Below are 17,263 nucleotides of genomic sequence, written 5' to 3' on the forward strand. Positions count from 1 at the left end.
TGACCATGTAGTGTGTAAAAAGAGTGATAAGCAGATTTCCTATTTTTTTTTAATTTGGTTGAAAGAGGGACTGTTTTGATGTTATATAGCCTACGTTTTTATAAGACATTTGATTTAATGCTACATAATCAGCTACAACCAGAACAGAAATGTACAAAATTACTGTAGATTGTAACTACTGAATTCAAAATTAGATCATGGAATTGTAGATTAACACTTATCTGCCAACTCACATGTTTGTATGGAGTGATACATTTAAACATTACAACTTAACATCAGTATATGACTTACAAAACAACAGTACAAAAATGTTTAATATTGAATGATGAGAATTGGAGATGTGGCTGTTAAAGTAAGGCAGGTTCCTTCATCAAGGCAAGATTGCTAAACAGCCTTACGTGTAGCCAAATGGAAAGCAATTAATCTAAAAAGAGAAAAAATATGTGGGCCACCATAGGGCCTGACATCAGGGAGGAGAGATGTCATTTAAAAAAACCCAAATAAACAAAACCAAAAAGCCTGCTGCCACTCAACGTAAGTGAACATAATCCATGTTCAAGGGGAAGCAGAAGGATTGTGCAGCAGTGGTAGGGGCAGTTTCATCTGAATGGTGATGGGCAGCTTGCCTGTGGAGCTCCAACACAAGCCAAGAAATGGGAGGTGTTCAGAGCAGAGTTACAGAAAGTACTTGATGTCTGAGAAGCCTCTACTCCACAGAGAGACCTTGAGCTTTATAAGTTAAATAGTTCCTTACTTACCATGCCAAAAAGATGAAGGTTGATTTGACTGCAACCTGAAAGAACTGAGAAAGATACGAAGTGCTTCCTTGTTTTAAGGTATCTCATGTAGTGGAATTGATAATGGGAGCCAACAGTTAAGTGGTAAACCTAGGCAATTTCAGACCCGAAATAAATTTTGAATTTTTCACTGCCAGAGTAACTGGCCATAATAAATAACTTATTTTAGGATATCATGGATTCTCATTCTCCAAAAGTGTTTGAACACAAAGTGTCTCTTTGTAAGAAGAAAGGAAATAGTTAACAAGCTTGAAGCAAGAAATCTCTGGGTGGAGTTTTACAGCACCATAGATGGAAGCTTAAAATATGATATGAAAATATGATGGTGTAGCTCAGGCAAATGACTGTGGTAATGAATCCTTGCAGTGCCTGGACTCAGCTCAGCAAGGGACCAAGCCTGGGAGCACTGCTCACAAAAGACACATCAAGCCAGCACCTGGTGAGGGGCAGGGCCAACAGGCACACAGGAGCTATGGGCCACCAGGAGCCTTCAGGTCTGTCCTGAGGAAGGTGGCTCCTACACATGCAATAGTTAAAAATCTTAAATTTAGGCAGGGACCCATGCTAGCTCTGGCACTGTTGCTTCAGAGAATCCACTGGGCTGCTGTGCTGGCTGCAAGCTCTTCCATCATTTTCTCATAGTTGACACATGAATATCTTTCCTGCTTCCTAACTTATTTTTGCAGGCTACCAGCAGAGCATTGAATCCCCTTCACTAGTTGGACATTTTCTCAAGTGGCATACTCAGCAACGTGTGCCAAATCAAAAACAATATACATGTGTGTGACAGCAGAGTCTTTGTCACGTGTAAATTATACATTTCTAGGAGCTGACAGTTTTTTAAAAATCAAACATTTACTGGTTATTCTGTAGATTTTATATAAAACTCTGTTTTGACATGTGAATCAGGGTCTGCTTTGTTTAATATATCAAGGTATTTCAATATCTGTATGAGAAGGCTGTTCACTGATTATCCATCATGCCACTTTAGCACCTTATACTCAGAATTGACACAATGGTGGTCTCAGGCAGTATTAGCTGCCCTTGCAGCCACTTTCATGCTTTATGAAATATCTTTGCATAGAGAAAATTCCATCTCAGAGGGAAGTCTGGAGAGTGATTGTGTTCTAAGTGCTGACATATGGCATAAGTAAATGGAACAAATAAAATTTTAAAAAAAGATCCTTCTCTTGTAATCTCAAAGTTAATAGCAGTCTTTAGAGCTAATATTAATAATTAGTAGAAAACTAATTGTATCAATTTTTTTAATACACGTCTTGTCAAATTTAAAGTTTAACAAATGCTGATATTTCCCATACTTCTCCTACACTCCATGCTTTTACTTTTACAGGTATGATGGTGCCATCTTTGACCTCAGCTGTGTATTTCTTTGTGTTTTTGGGCCTGTGCACATGGTGGTCCTGTTGCCAAGCATTTGATCCGCTGATATTCAGCTGTTTGTGTGTATTAATGGCTATATTCAGTGCAGGACACTTGATTGGACTTTATCTGTACCAGCTACAGTTCTTTCAGGAGGTTATTCCACCAAAAGATTTCTATGCCAGGTAAGAGAAATTCCTTTCCTGTTTTAATTGTGGGCATGTGATGCAGTGTTCTTTTATCACTTGTTGATGCAAATGATCTTCCACATAATGCTTTAACAATTTTTACAAATACCTTCTTGTTCAGTCATGGAACAGTCAAATCATTTCAGATGGAATGGTTTTGAATGATAGAGTGGTGAAAGTCCAGACTGGGTAATTGCAGGCAGAGAGCTGGAGCAGGTTAGGAGGGGAAGGTGACTTCTGGTTTTGCTCAGAGTGTTCCTCAGATGTGATGTGAATGATTTAGCTAATGAAGGAAATAAAGGAAATAGATGGCAACATTGGTGCAAGGGCAAGTGTACAAATGCACAGTTGTTTTTTTTTTTTTTTTGTAGAAGAAAACAAATCCTCTGGTGTCTAATGTCATGTCGCAGTGTCTGAACTAGAGCAAAATGCTTTTGTGGTGCCATTCTTGTGTGCAGAGGCTGAGGGCTGCTGGGTTTCCTCATGTACTGTGCCTGTTAGGCTGTTGATATAAAAATTCTCTCTGGTCATACAGAATCACATAGAACATGCTGATCTTCAAACCAACAGCAACCTCACCTAAGTAAAAAGCAATATTTCCAGTTACTTCTGCAGTAAATATTGACTGGCTGTCAGCTTTATTGATTTTGCTGACCCTTTAATTTTCTACACACTAAATCTAAAATAGGATGAAATAATGGATGTATTTCATTCATTAGTATTTATTTCTGCTGGATTATGATAGCAAATTGTTTTTTATGGTATGTATTTTTAATGTTGTAGTAATCCTTACATTAAACTAAATGTGAACATCAGCTTTATTTCTAGTAACCCTATTGTTCCTTTAAACTACTGTAAGCTGAAGGTGAAAGGAAATTAGAGGTACTTTGGAGAATCAATTAATTATCTTCCCATGCACTGTGAAAAGCAGTAAAATTGAGCTGTCTAGCTACAGTAGCTGTTACTTTAGTACTTATTTTGACATTCTATTTAATACAGGTTAATAGATGTGTGTTTTGTGATGCTGGAGGTGACTTGTCGAGTCTAATTGGGAGGGCATTACGTTGCCTGAAAAATCAGAAAAACCTGCTTAGTTTAGGTTCTTTTGTGCCACCTAGAGGTCGAGGTAGGAGAGTGAATGATTTCTAATGCCCGGAAGCTGAAATGCTCTCAACTTTCCTAAAAGTTTATATTACTTCCTCCAGGCATTAAGAAAATTAAAAGAAAATGTCTTTGAAATACTCAACCATTCGACTTTGAGGATACCTACTCTACTCGCAGTTTTTAGCAATTGACAGCAATAACATTTCCTCAAGGAAAAGAAATATGTACTTTGTACAATTTAGCTACAATATTTGAAGCTTTCTTTATATGCATGATTGGTGAAGTTCATTTTTCTTTTTAGTATTTTTTCTATTCATTTAAAATTAATTTATGTTTTTGTTTCAATTCATTTAATCTCAAGATAATTTAATTTAGTAATTTCTTTTATTATAAATAACATGATTCTTTGTTTTATGATAAAATTTTGTTCAGTATGAATATGGCACTTTATTACTAGTCCTTGAGGTTAATCAAGCTGCAAGAAAGTTGCCTCTGCCTTGGTACAGAAAAGTAAAGCACCTTCAGGGTCTGGGTTAAAAAAACGTCCCAGCGTTGGACTGCAGAGTATGTATTGACAGTTTTGTTACCAAAAAATGATGTTACCATCCTGCAGACTTTCTCTTGAACTGGTACTATTGAGTATTCTGACTTTTACACATGATATCATGTGAGGGAATGATGTTTCAAATTATATGGGAAAAATATGTTTGAATATGTATAACAATGTATGCACAATGTACACCCAATGGCAGCAGAAAGAGCAGTGTTCCTTGATTCTTTATTTGCAGTTCTTTCTATTGTGGATCTACTTTGATCTGCTTTCGGGGAATTGTCTTTGAAGAGCATCAAGACAGGTGTTGTCAGAGCTTGGAAGTGAAAATCTTAGTGTGAGAAAAGGCCACTGATGATTTTTAATGATGGAGTAGAGCAGGAGCTAGAGGAGAAAAAATGAGAGACATGTATTGGAATGCTGCAGAAAAAATATTTTAGCATTTTTCATCCTATAAGAAAATCAATGTCTCACCTATTTTATGTACAATCTTGGTTTGAAGGTGTGCCAAATAGGCAGAGTTCCCATTAATACTAGTACATGGCTTTCATGGGCAAATTATATGCCAAGAAAAGAATTTGGTTCCCCAAATTCTTGCTACAAAAAAGGACATTGAGGTGCTGGAGCATGCTCAGAGAAGGGCAAAAAAGCTAGTGAAAGGTCTGGAACTGAAGTCTTATGAGGAATATCTGGGGGAACTAGAATTGTTCTGGAGAAGGCACAGGGAGAAACCTTAAAGAGCAACAAGGTGACCTTGTTGCTCTCTAAAAGCAGGTTGTAGCAAGGTGAGGGTTGGTTTCTTCTCCTGAGTAAGAAGCATCAGGACTAGAGGAGGTGGCCTCAAATGGCACCAGGGGAGGTTTAGATTGGATATTAGGAAAGCTTTCTGCACCAGAAGAATTGTCTACCATTGGAAGAGTCTGCTCAGGAAAGGAGTCACCATCCCTGGAGATACTTAGAAGATCTGTAAACTTAGGGACATGGCAGTTAAGGACATGGTTTAGTGACAGATTTGGTAGTGTTGGTGTAATGGTTGGACTTGATGATCTTAGAGGTCTTTTCCAACCTAAATTATTCTTTGCTTCCATATGAAAGAAGGACTTTTATTTCTCTGTAAAGTTCTGAGGGCCCAATCCCCAGAATATCAAGCTCTCCTGAGTATCACGGGCTGATGAGAAAACTGCTTCTGTTGGGCTGCTGTTGGACATTTTTTCTCTCAGCAGAATGTAAGTCTGGTGTTTTAAAAAGCTCCTTTCAGGGTTTTAGTTCTCAAGTTTGCAAGAAATGTACAAGTGGTTTCTCTAATCAATTTAAAAATGTGTTTTCTCTGAATAGTAATGCATTCAGCTTGTCAGGGTATCAATTGATTTCAGACTAAATAAAGTTAAACTACACCCAAACAAACCGGAAAATTCTCAAGTTAACAGTATTATTCAGCTATGATTTGCATCATCCTTGAGCTGTTCCTTCCTTTTAAGAACTCTTCAACTCAAAATGCACCGTTCATGATTGTAAGAAGTGACTAAACAAGGTCATCAGAGGAAAGCAGTTTTCCTGGGAGGGATAGCCTGACACCTAGTGAATTTACATGTTTTGCCCTGAAACCCTATGGGATTGTGCAAACAAAGTATTTCTCACCCAAAAATAGGATGTTGTGATAACATAGCCCTAAGCCAGTGATATTACTGAACATGGAGGTATAGATGTCCTGTGAAGTTTCACATTTGCTGCTGTGGCTGTCTGAATCTGTGGTGTGCAGGAAGAACTGACCTAAACACAAACACACTGAGATGCCATGAAGTGAGCACTGGGATCTGCAGATTGAAAAAATGTACAGGGTATAGAAAAGTCTGAATATAACTGGTATGCCAGGGGTAGGCACGCTGCCAAAAAGTCAATATTGCAAATTGATGCAATATTGCAAATATTGCAAAGGTGGGGAAAAAAAATAACAAGAAGTACCCATTTAAAGCAAAATTCAGAAAGTATCATGTTTCTACCATAAAATTCTTTTCACCCAAGTTAGTAAAAGCAAGTTAATGAGCTAAAATTACTTTAGAAATTAGGTACACAGTGTCACAGCCTGTAAAAATACACAGTACTATGTTCGCCATTTTTCGGATTGCTGCCTCCTTTCTTCCTGATATTGTTTATTTTGGCAAAATTATAATTGGGGAAATGATAAGGCCTTGCCAGCGTGTAGAAATAGGATCAGTGTAGTGGTATGAGGTTTGTCCTGAGTCAGTAGAGTTGATTCCTGTCCAAAACTGTGCTCATAAGCATATTAATATAAAGATCCATCAGTCCAATGTAAATTAAAAGCTATGTTCTTTCCTATAGTTTAGGTCTGTCTTGCTTGTACTTTCCAGGCAAGTAATGTTCAAAATAGTTTAAATACAACTGGTTTCATCTATGGAAGGCATCTCCCTTACAAAATCAGGCAAGCCTAGGAGTCCAGGTAGTATCATCCACTTCACAGGGGTACCTTATTTCACACTTTCTTAAGTGAATGGGAATTTGGAATTATGCATCTGATTGCTTTGCTGCAGTATGAGTTGGGAAGTGTAGTCTAGGAAGTTTTGTTCAAGAGAAGATGTTCATCTAAAAGATGTCTATAAATCTATATAAGCAGGACTTTTAAAATAGGTTTTACAGTAACTAATAATAAGCCTGCTTAAATTACTCTTTTACTTTTGGAGAAAAGATATCTGCTGCAGATGGTAGATTTAGGATATTCAGTTTATTTTCAGATTAATCTGAGAAGAGTCCAGTCCAAAATCCTTCATTTGGACTTCCCTGGAAACTTTCATACAGATTCAGATTTTGTAGCCCAAATGCTCTGTTCAACCAGGGTTATAAATGCTTAAGAACTGTCTCAAAAATGTTCCTAGAGCTGTCAGACCTGGGTTGGACATCCAGCTGTAATATTTTTTCCTAAGCCAGGCGCTAAATTTGGGAATAAAATCCCGTTACGAGAGCAGATACTGCCAAAATGGTGAGATGTAGCTGATTGATTACCTCTTCAGGGCAAGGCACTGATCTCCTGCTCTGCTGATGATTTTGTAGCTCCACTGGAGCCAAGAGCTGGACAACATGTTTCATCTGAGCTGCTGCCTCTGCTAATCCTTGCTACAGACCATCTTTGGCACCTGTCTCAAAGGTGACTCACCTCTGAGAGGCAGAATTTTCTTAACCTTGTAGGAAACTCTGAGGGTTTTTGGGGTTGCCTTTTTGACTTGGTCGCAAGCCAGTGTTTGAAAAGGTGGAGTATTTAAAGCTCATTTATGTCTTTTTAGGCACTTCTCACCATGATACTGCAGCACCACTGCCAGGGCAGAGGCCAGACCCTTGCATACTTGCTATGTAAAGACAGTGCACTGCACTTGTCTATCATCCTCTTTCAGCAAAAGCACGCTTTGCAGTTGCAGAGAATGCTCCAAAACATACCAGGCCAGCCACTATGTTGGTTACAATGACCAGATTTGGTTAGAGAGGCACAATTTCTCTCAGTGAAGGAGATGTTAGGTATTTGACCTTAAGAAATTTGCAGCTGAGTTTCATACTAGCTCTATAATGTATCACATTTTAGGATATTTAATTCTATTTAGAATGTTTTAGCCTATAGGCTTTCTCAGAAATTCAACTTCTTTATATTTGTTAAAAAACATTTTGCAAAGGAAGTGAATGATTCTGTTAGCAGCTTAGAAATACAAGTTAATTCTCCTGTTGAAAAAAGACAATAATAATCCTTGCTATTAAAATCTCTTTCTAAACTATGAGGTGGCCTTATTTGGGCTCCCTTTATCATGAAAAGCTGGGCAAGGGAAAAGCAAGAGAGGATACGGTAAGGAGCAATTTTCCTGGAGAGTAAGGATTTTCCAGTTCCATCCCCATGTCATAGCTATTGGGACTCACCATGACCACCACCAACCCCCCATCCAGTGCCAAATCTAGCCTTGTAATAAGCAGGCACAGCTTAATCCATGTTACTCACGCTGCATCCCAGGTGATTTACACCCCTCTGTCTTCCACTGGACTTGAAAGGGATGTAAACTGAGACATGTGCTAAGACCTTTTAAAAACAATGGTTTTCTGCTTGTGGGACAGAGTGGTTTTTTAGCTGTGTTCTGCTACAGTGGTGATCTTGTCCCTGGTGAGAGCCCTGGCAGCCTGGTGGGGCTGGCTGTGTTCACAGCAGGTTCCCATTAGTGGGAAGAGGGGATCCTCAGCACTCCCAACAACGACCACGCTGCATCTGAGAATTGAGTGTAAGCTGGAACGTAAAAATCAGTCATCGTCATGTGACATAACATTGGTGAGCTGCCTCTTCCTTGATGCACCCAGATAGCTGTGTGTTGCACAGAGGCTCTTCTTCCTTGGATGCATTGAACTACTGAGGTGAGAGGAACAGGAGGGAGGTGACGAAGATTTTAAAGCTGCTGATACACTGTCATAAACTTGCCTTCTGATTCAACTGAAGGGGGCATGCAACTGGTCTGATGATGTAGCCGTCCCACTTTTGCACACTCTCAGGTAGCTGACTCTTCTGTGATCAGCACGCCTCCCTGCTAGCAGAAGCTCTGCTCATGGGTAGGGAGAGACAGATGACTCCACTCCCCCATACACACCATAGGCTTGCAAGTGTTGTCTGATCCCAACACTGACACTTGGATAGATTCCCTGCCCATCACAGCCTGTCCTGTGTGGACATGCAAAGGGTGACTGCAAAGAAACGATCCCTTAATTTTCTCTTTGTGTTTTCTGAAAAACACAGATCAGCATTTATTGATTGAGTGCCTGAAAACAAGAACAGAAAAGAGACAAAAGACCTCTCCTCCTACCAGATTTGTATTCCTATGATTCTGTGGTATTAGGAGATGCGGATTGCAATTAGCAAACGTATCTTGGATTTACAAAGTTGTTTGCTTGAGGTCTGCCCAAGAACAGTTATCTTTATACTCTGGTATCACCAGAAATTGTGATGAAGAATATCTAACACCCTGTATTTTCAGTTCAATGTATTAACATTGACAGATAAATCATCCCTCATTTCTTGGAGGTAAAAAAGACAGTCCTGAGTAACCTCAGTCGAGCACACACTGGGGAGTTAGTCCTTGTCCATGCTGGGGCAATCTACACCAGTTTCTCTAAACATTCACAGAGTGGAAGTGCTTAATCTCTTGTTTACGTTCATTTAGCTGAAGTTTGGAACTTGCTGATAAAAGCTGAGCCAATCATATTCAATTTATAACCTGTTTAAAATCAGCTGTTATGCCCCTTTCATTTTGCTACTGGGCGATTTCCAAACATTTCCCGGGCATTATGGTTCATTATCCCATTATCTTCTTTCCCATATCCTGCTATTTTACTTTCTTTTTATGTTTAAAGCCAAATGGGAATCACAGCTTTTATTTCTGCCTTAGTGCACTCGCTGCTAAAAAGGAAAATTTTCTTTGCTCATACTTTCTACTGCAGAATCTCTTGATGAAGTTATCCATCACTCTTACAGGGATTTTTCAACCTGTTTCACTGCCAGCTGAGTAAGTGGAAAATCTCTTTATCCTCTTCATGCATCACTGAACCTAGCAGACTGTCCCAATGTGACTGAAAAGTATCATCACTCCTTTTTCAGAGGTGGAAAAATTCCCTAACAGAGAAGTTAGATGAATCACATAACCCTCCTGAGATAGCGAGAATTTGGAATAAAGCACAAAGCTTTTGGCTGCAGTCCAAGTCCTAGATCACAGACCAAGTTACCTCAAAGTTAAAATAGTATGAAGCTACACTTTAAAACAATCTCTGTTCTTTTGCGCTGTTACTCTAAGAGGTAGCAGTAAAGCTTTCAGGCAGTTGCATGGTTAGTTGTTGGACCAGGTCACTTCCATGTTTTGGTCAGTACCATCCCACTGAATGCTAATGCTCACTGGGGCTATCTGAGCACTGTCCTCTCCTCCTAAGTGGCTTCTGCTGAAGTTTAACCTGAGTTCTTCTGTTCTTCTCCCAGCACTGAGCTTAGGACAACAAGGCTGTCCATGGTCTGCACTGCTGGTTGAGTTTTGGGGGCAAACTCTCCCCTGCTCTGCCTGTGAGACACTTTTTGAGGTGGGGCTGTTTGGCTTCTTTGCTTTCAGCAGCTTAGCCAACTCACTTTGAAAAACCAATAGCCTCAGTTTGCCATTTTTGAGCTATGCCTTCTGTGTTAGAGTGTCCAAGTTCACTCTCTCAAAAGGGGAAGCCTCTGTGTCCATGGGTGTTTCTGAACACGCCTTTGACTTTCCAATGCTTTCCACATGACTCCTTAGAAGACTGGACCTGTTTTCACTTTACTTTCATCTCTGAGTAAGAAAGTCCAACTGAACATTAAATATTTTTAATTTTTTTCCTTGCAGCTTGGGTGTTGTCCATACTCAGGTGGTGCTGTTCAGCATTAATTGCTTTTCATGCTCCTTTATGGTCACAAAGAATATGTGTGCACATGGGGAAGATGGGTAACTGGCAAATCATTGGTGCCAACCAGCCTTCTCTGCTGGGAATTCCTCTCTCTGCTGACTGTTCTCTCTCCATCCTCTCATTCCAGCAAGGCTGCCTCACTCTTGCAGCCTCCATCCTCCCTGAGTTCCCTCTGGTTTATAGCTGAAAATACTTGGAAAATAAACCCAAAATTCCCAAACTCTGCTGTATTTAAAATAGTTTTATTTTAGTACCAGAACAAGCAACTAATTGCCTAATTTTATATGCGAACAAACTCTATATTTGCCTAACCTAAACATGAGCCAGACTGGTGCTGTCAAAGCAGTGACAGTCTGACCCTAGTGAGGAATAATCATGTTGATGGAGTCACTCTAGCTAAGTTATCAGGCAGGAGTCTTAAAGCAGTTTCTTCTGGACCTTTATCCCCATTTCACCACCTTCTTGATATCCTGTCTGGCAGTCCCTGTGTCAGATGCTCAGAAGTCTGACTGGAATGAAAAGATACTGGAATCACTGCCTCAGTACATTTTTCATCAGATGAGAACCTCTGGAAGTCCCAGCAGAGGCCCCCAAAGGCTACAGCAACATGCTCCTTTTCTAGCTCACTTATGTGCTGAAAGGAGCAACATCAATATTAATGCTCACTAAGAAACTCAGCAAAGTTGAGCTGTGTCATGTGTAATGAAAAGATTTGGGGATCCAGAGAAGAAACCAAGTGATCCTCTTCATTTAAGGCTTTTGAAGATAGGTTTTGTCTCAGTAAACAAGGGATTAATAGACCTGCACCTATTTTTAGTGACAACAGTGGAGAATCATTGCTTCTAAACCAATGAAAGCTTTTGTAATAGAAAGTCAGTACAAAGATAAATTATTGGAGAAAATGTAACATAGAGCTCACAAGTCTTTATGTTCAGACTTAAACTCCCCCCAGGGAAGTTGTTTTATTTCAGATATGTGAAGTATTTTAATGTCTGAAGTTTGGTAATTTTTATTGGAGGCCCATTCCTTAAGAGCTTCCAGTCACATAGTCTCAGAGAAAATTTGATTATCTGGTTACTTCAAAACAAAAACCAGTTTATAGAGTAGATGCAGTTTATCATCTTAGTTTAAAGTTGTTAATGAAATTGAAAGCAAATTGAATTCTATTGTAGCTGCTTATGTGGTCCTTTTTTTTCTCCTTGAATTAAGATTTCTGTTGTATTTATGGGTTTTGCAAGCTTTTATATAATTCACCACCCTTAAAGATATCCTTTCTCCTCTACAGCTTCCTGATTAATGGCTTGTAATTTCTCTCTGTCCTCATTATATGGATGATATTAGCACACAAGTTTGAAACTACTCACTTTTTTGTGAGGTCTCTCAGCAGTAGATGTAGATGTGCAGTAGATGTGCATTTGAAATTAGTTTTCCTTTAAAAGAAAAGTCACTGATGTTCAGAGGAGGGTGGGAGATACACAAGGGCTGGTTTTGTCATTGCCAGAAAAGCTTTGATCCAATAGAAGCTATGGAAACCAAAACTTGGTAGAAAAAAGAAAGTGACATAAGACATCTGCTAAAGAGCTATAGAAGTGTGATGGCATTAAAACAAAAGTTAGAATAATCTACTTACCTACCAAGCGTACATTCACTCTGCGTATGCTTGTATTATAGTGTTGGGATAGCAACATGCTGAAGAAAAACAATTCCATTCTTACTCTACATTTACAGATATTTAAAAACAAAATATTTTGAACTGTTAAGCTGAAATGTATCATAGTGCTTCTCAACCCAGTCAAATTTTTGTATGATCATTAACATGGCACAGTTCCACCTAGCCAGTTCTGAGTTCTCTGAAGCAAAGCAGGACTTTTTAAAGCTTGTATCACTCCAATATGGATACATTTAATAACTTTAGTTCAGCTGTGAACTGAGGTTTGTGGCTGCAGTGTCTCCCTACTTACTTTTCCTGCTGAGCTGAAGAGGAGGCATGAAGGATCAACTCCTTCTCTGTGGAATCTTGTAACATGATTTGGAAAGAAAAATGCCAGTATTTCCATTATTTTTTTTTTCCCCCTTCAAAAAGCCATGTGAAACCAAATGCCTTCTGCTGTCTTTAACCCTAATTCTTTGGGATGCCTACTGCATTTTAGCCAACTTTCCCGCCTCTTTCCTCCCAGTGTTCTGTTATTTCTGTAAAAATGTGGTGTCACTCCAGTGTACCCTGGAACAGTAGCCCCAGTATGGTCTGAATTCCCAGCCAATAGCCTGGGGAGTAACGACCTTCTGGAAGGCAAGGATGGGTCTGCAGGTACCACAGAACTGGCTGAGTGCTTTCCAGCAGCATGTGTTGCTTTGGGCACATAGTCCAAAGAGGGGGAGTGGGGTGGCTCATATGATTCCCTTGGAGGAGACATTATGGATATGAAGTTTATGGATCTTAACTTCTGTATAGCTCTGTCATCCAAGTACGGAAAACCCAACAGGACGGCTTGCGTGTGAAAAGGGGACACATCCAGATGAAATAAAGATTCAGACAGTTTCATAAAATTCAACACAAATTAAGAATTTCTACAAAGATGGATTGTCCAAATCCAACCCAGCACACTAAAATGTTCTCATGCCATTGTTGGGAATAGCTGTGCAATAGGTAGTGGCCACAGGAAAAAAGCATCCTGTAACATTAAATGCTAAATCAGAAAATGCACCTCCTAGAGTGGTTTGATGCAGGCATTTTCTTCAAGCTGTAATCTTCATGATGCAGAAAAATGACCCCTTGCTCTGTTGTGTAGTGAAAAGTACTATGTAAAGGAGTATACGGAGTTGTAGGAAGATGCAGCAATTGGAAATCTCAACTGGACAAAACTATTACAGAAGCTAAAACTTGCAGAAAAAGAGACAGTAGAAGATTTTCTATCAATTGAAGTCAAGGTTGGATGCCATTCCAGACTATAAACTCTTACTCAACCACAAGATCATTGCTCAATAGAAGAATTATTGGGTGTCCTACATTGTGCAGGAAGTCAGAGTTATTTCTTCCTTTCCTGGCATTGAAAATTACAAGGCAAATACTTTCCCAAAGTCAACTCCTAAAATGTGAGCACATGCAGGATCTGAATTTACAAATATGTTTTTACAAAACAAAATTCCAAATAATTTTAGTGAATGCAAAATTCACAGACCTAAAGATATGTAATGACCGCTTTGATAATTCTGCATATAAAACATTTTTTTTTGTTTACATAGCTTTTTTTTTTTACATAGTTTTTTTTGTTCATATTTAGTACCAGGAGTAATTATGCCAATTCTTATATTAATGTAATAATTAAGTAATGCATGCAATAAAAGATTTAGCAATGTAGATTTTTAACAACTTCGGCAGCTCCGTAGATGAACTATCTGTGGGTGCAACAGGAATTTGTTTTTCTGTTTTCAAGTGAAATTGAAATTCCTCTTCTGAATTTTAATGTTAGACTAATACTGGAAGTGGGAATTTTGTATGTTCACAGCTTACAGCTTTGTTGCGAAGTCATGAAAGATGAAGGTGTAGCTGCTAGAAGGATGATTCACAGACTTAATAGGAATCTTTCCCATGAAAACAAACTCACAGAATAGTAACTGGACAAAAAGATGCCACCTTTATTTCAAGAACTTACTTTCACTGTGTTATTTCAGAGCATTTCTCAGTCAGAAACTAAAGCTCCTCTTGGCCTTTTATAATTTCTATATCTTTTTCTGAATTATTTCTACTATGCATTTTTAAGGATATCAGTGAGGACTTTGGAAAATCCAGCTTTAGTTATTTTCAAGAGTAGAAATAGTAATCTATTCACATCTTGCAAACCTCCATTTTTTTGTGACATTGCACGCAGTCTTTTGGAAAGCCTAATATATCCATTAATGAATAAATCTCTCATAATTTGTTTTATTTATATTCTGTGTCCAGGCACACATGTACTTAACTTGTTTGGTAGTGGGTTTCTCCCACTTAGAACTCATTGTCACCTTACTGATGGCATCTTGGGTACGATGAAGTCACACCAAGATCAGAGTTGGCCTCAAACACAGTTGGTTGGGATAAATGCTGAATTGACACTGTAAAGACATCTTTGAAGAATTAAATATGCAGAACTGAATAATGCCCTGATTTATATTGCTTATACATTTTATGGCAGTTGTCCCTGTGTAATTAGAAGCTTTATGTAAGAGAAGATTACTTTTTTCCTCTAAAAAATGTTCTGTACCAGCAGTTCTCATTGAGGATAATGATGAAACATAAATATTGAGTGAGTAGCAACTTGTAGCATTATTGGAGGCTAGATCAAACAGAATGAGTATTTCCAAGACAATGGTGAATTTTGAATGTGATAAACAGGGAAAGTTGTGTTGAGTACATTGTGACTAACAAGTCTCAAAGCCTGAATAGAAATCAGAAATGAGGAGTGGTTCCTCTACATCCATGATTTATGAGACAAAGCTAAATGCACTTAATAAATTGAAGTGAAATACATTAAACTACATTGCCAGCCATGTGGCAACTTAGTGGGAAAAGATGTGTTGTAACTTCTGAATATTTGCTGAATGCAGGGGCAGAAGGGAGAAGAATTAAGTCCAATATTATAATGTATGAATAATTTGGAGCCAGCAGATGAAACTAAGAGAATGAGAACATAACTGAAACATAATAAATTTTCCTAACCATTAGGGTTACATGGAATGTCTTCTTTTCAGTGGAGATAAAAGTAAAATACAAGTTGTTCTGACTTTCTAGCTATAGTATATTATAAAGCATTCTATAGGAACGGAATATGAAGGTCATGTCTGCTTGGCACAAGGTTCTGAGAACCTTCAGGATCTTTCCCTCATTTCTGTAGAAAATACTCATCACTAACTGTTGATGGAATGGCTTTGCATTTCAGTAAGAATTGGATTTCACTCTGATTCTGATGCTTATGAGACAGAAATAAGGTGAATCATACTGTGCTTACATAGAAAAGCTTAAAATGAACCAAAGGTCGAGAACTGAGTTGTAAAACAGAGGTAAAAGATGAAGTTAAGAGGAACTCAGCAACTAATAGGGACTCAACAACCCTGATCACTGATGAGCACAAAAAAGTCAGTGGGAGAGAGGAAAGCCGATAAACAAGATGTTCCTCTATGCTGATAGAAATATGAACAGAAAACAATCCAGCATGAATTTCACCCAGATGGAGCCAAACTGTAACATCACCTCCAAATGTTCTTGGATGCTGTGGAAGTTTGAGTCTGAGTCAGCTCCAAACACAGCTTGTTCAACTCCTTTAAATTACAGCAATTTACTTTGTATGCAGGATTTTTTTAATGCTTTTTTTTCCCCGACTTTGTATCCACCCAAAAGCTCTTCAAGGTCTTAAAGTTTATACCTTTGGCTTGTATTGACAATCAGAATGAGAAGGGAGTGCTGATAGATTGCTTAATAAAATGCTATGGAGCTCTCCTTCTGGAAGTTAATGGTATGCCCATGCAGCAAAGCCCCAGTTAGGAACAGGTATAATAACATTTTCACATTGCAGCATCTGAAGGCAGATTTCAGGCAGCACATCTCTGTTGAATGCTGTACTTGTTCTTTATATTCATTCAGCTTTTCATGTTGGATCTTACTAGGTTAAGGAAGAACTAAGCTTTTAGGCACTTTTAAAAATGAAATCCCCAGCAGAAACTCTTGCATGTTTTGGTTTTGGGTTTGGTTTTTTATTAATGTGTTTGGTTTACCCTTTCAGAGGAACAATAGTTTGGGATTTTTTTTTGTTCTACCAATAAGGAGATCTTCTTAATTGCCTCTTAGACCTTGTTTTGGTAAAAACTGAAAACTTTCATAGATATTATGCTAGGAAAAGCTTTTGTCAATAGACAAAAGTATTTTTAATGAATACTGACACGTGCTACTGGTAGCTTATGCCCTAACTTTGGAATTCTGCAAGCTATTTTCAAAGGAAGAGCCAGATTAATTGTTGTTTCCTATTAATTTTGTTTCCATATTTAACACATCCACTAGGCATCTGACATCTTGTATTAAAATGAAAATGTTTGGAATATTTTTAATACTAAGTGGGTTTTTTGCCAGCATGCGGGAGTGCAGGGTGTTCCCCTGGCTTCCCTGGGTGCCTTGAGACCCTCCAGGCAGGAGGTTCAGAGGGTGTGGTATAGTGCCCAAGACCCCTGGGGACTGGATTTTAGTCCCTGGAAAAAATTACCAACATTGCAGGAAGAATTGCAAGTCACAAAAATTAAGTAGAGTATAAATTAGATTGTTAGAAGGTAGAAAAGTGAGTTTTTAGAAGTGTTTATATTAGGGGGTTTAAAGCTAAGATGGAGGATTTTGGGCGTGGTATGTCTTCTTCATGTTATCCATCTTCTGAGTCGGGATGGCATCACTGGATTGGTTTGGGACAAAGTTGGATGTAATAACAGTGTAATAAAAGTGTCATGTATTGGAAAGTAATTGTAAACATTAGATGCATAATTTATAACATAAAAGATAAGTCTTGCCCCAAGGGCAGGCAGAGTGTGCTACACAGACCTCTGTTAGTTAGAGAAAGAATTTCTTAGACAAGAAAGAATAAACAACCTTGGAAACCTCAGAAAACGGCTTCCTGACTCTTCTTCGGCGCTCAAGCTGGGAAGACTTGAACTCTAAACCACCTAAATGTCCTGTTGTGGGTGATATCATGTTCAGGAGACCCTGCAGACAGCAACACCAGCATATGTTCCTTACTTGATAGAAATACTGTGTAATCCCAGTTTTTCCAGAAACATCA

The 17,263-nt window shown here is 38.6% G+C and overlaps 1 protein-coding gene across 1 annotated transcript in view; it reads left to right on the forward strand.

Annotated features, from left to right (window-relative positions):
- PIEZO2 (piezo type mechanosensitive ion channel component 2) overlaps positions 1-17,263 on the forward strand; it is a 283,163-nt gene that overhangs the window by 168,340 nt on the left and 97,560 nt on the right. The window contains exon 7 of the mRNA XM_062500913.1: positions 2,149-2,362. Coding sequence (XP_062356897.1) covers positions 2,149-2,362 — 214 coding nt within the window. The remainder of the gene's footprint in view (positions 1-2,148; positions 2,363-17,263) is intronic.

This window comes from Cinclus cinclus, chromosome 1, assembly GCF_963662255.1.
Source record: "Cinclus cinclus chromosome 1, bCinCin1.1, whole genome shotgun sequence".
Taxonomy (NCBI): domain Eukaryota; kingdom Metazoa; phylum Chordata; class Aves; order Passeriformes; family Cinclidae; genus Cinclus; species Cinclus cinclus.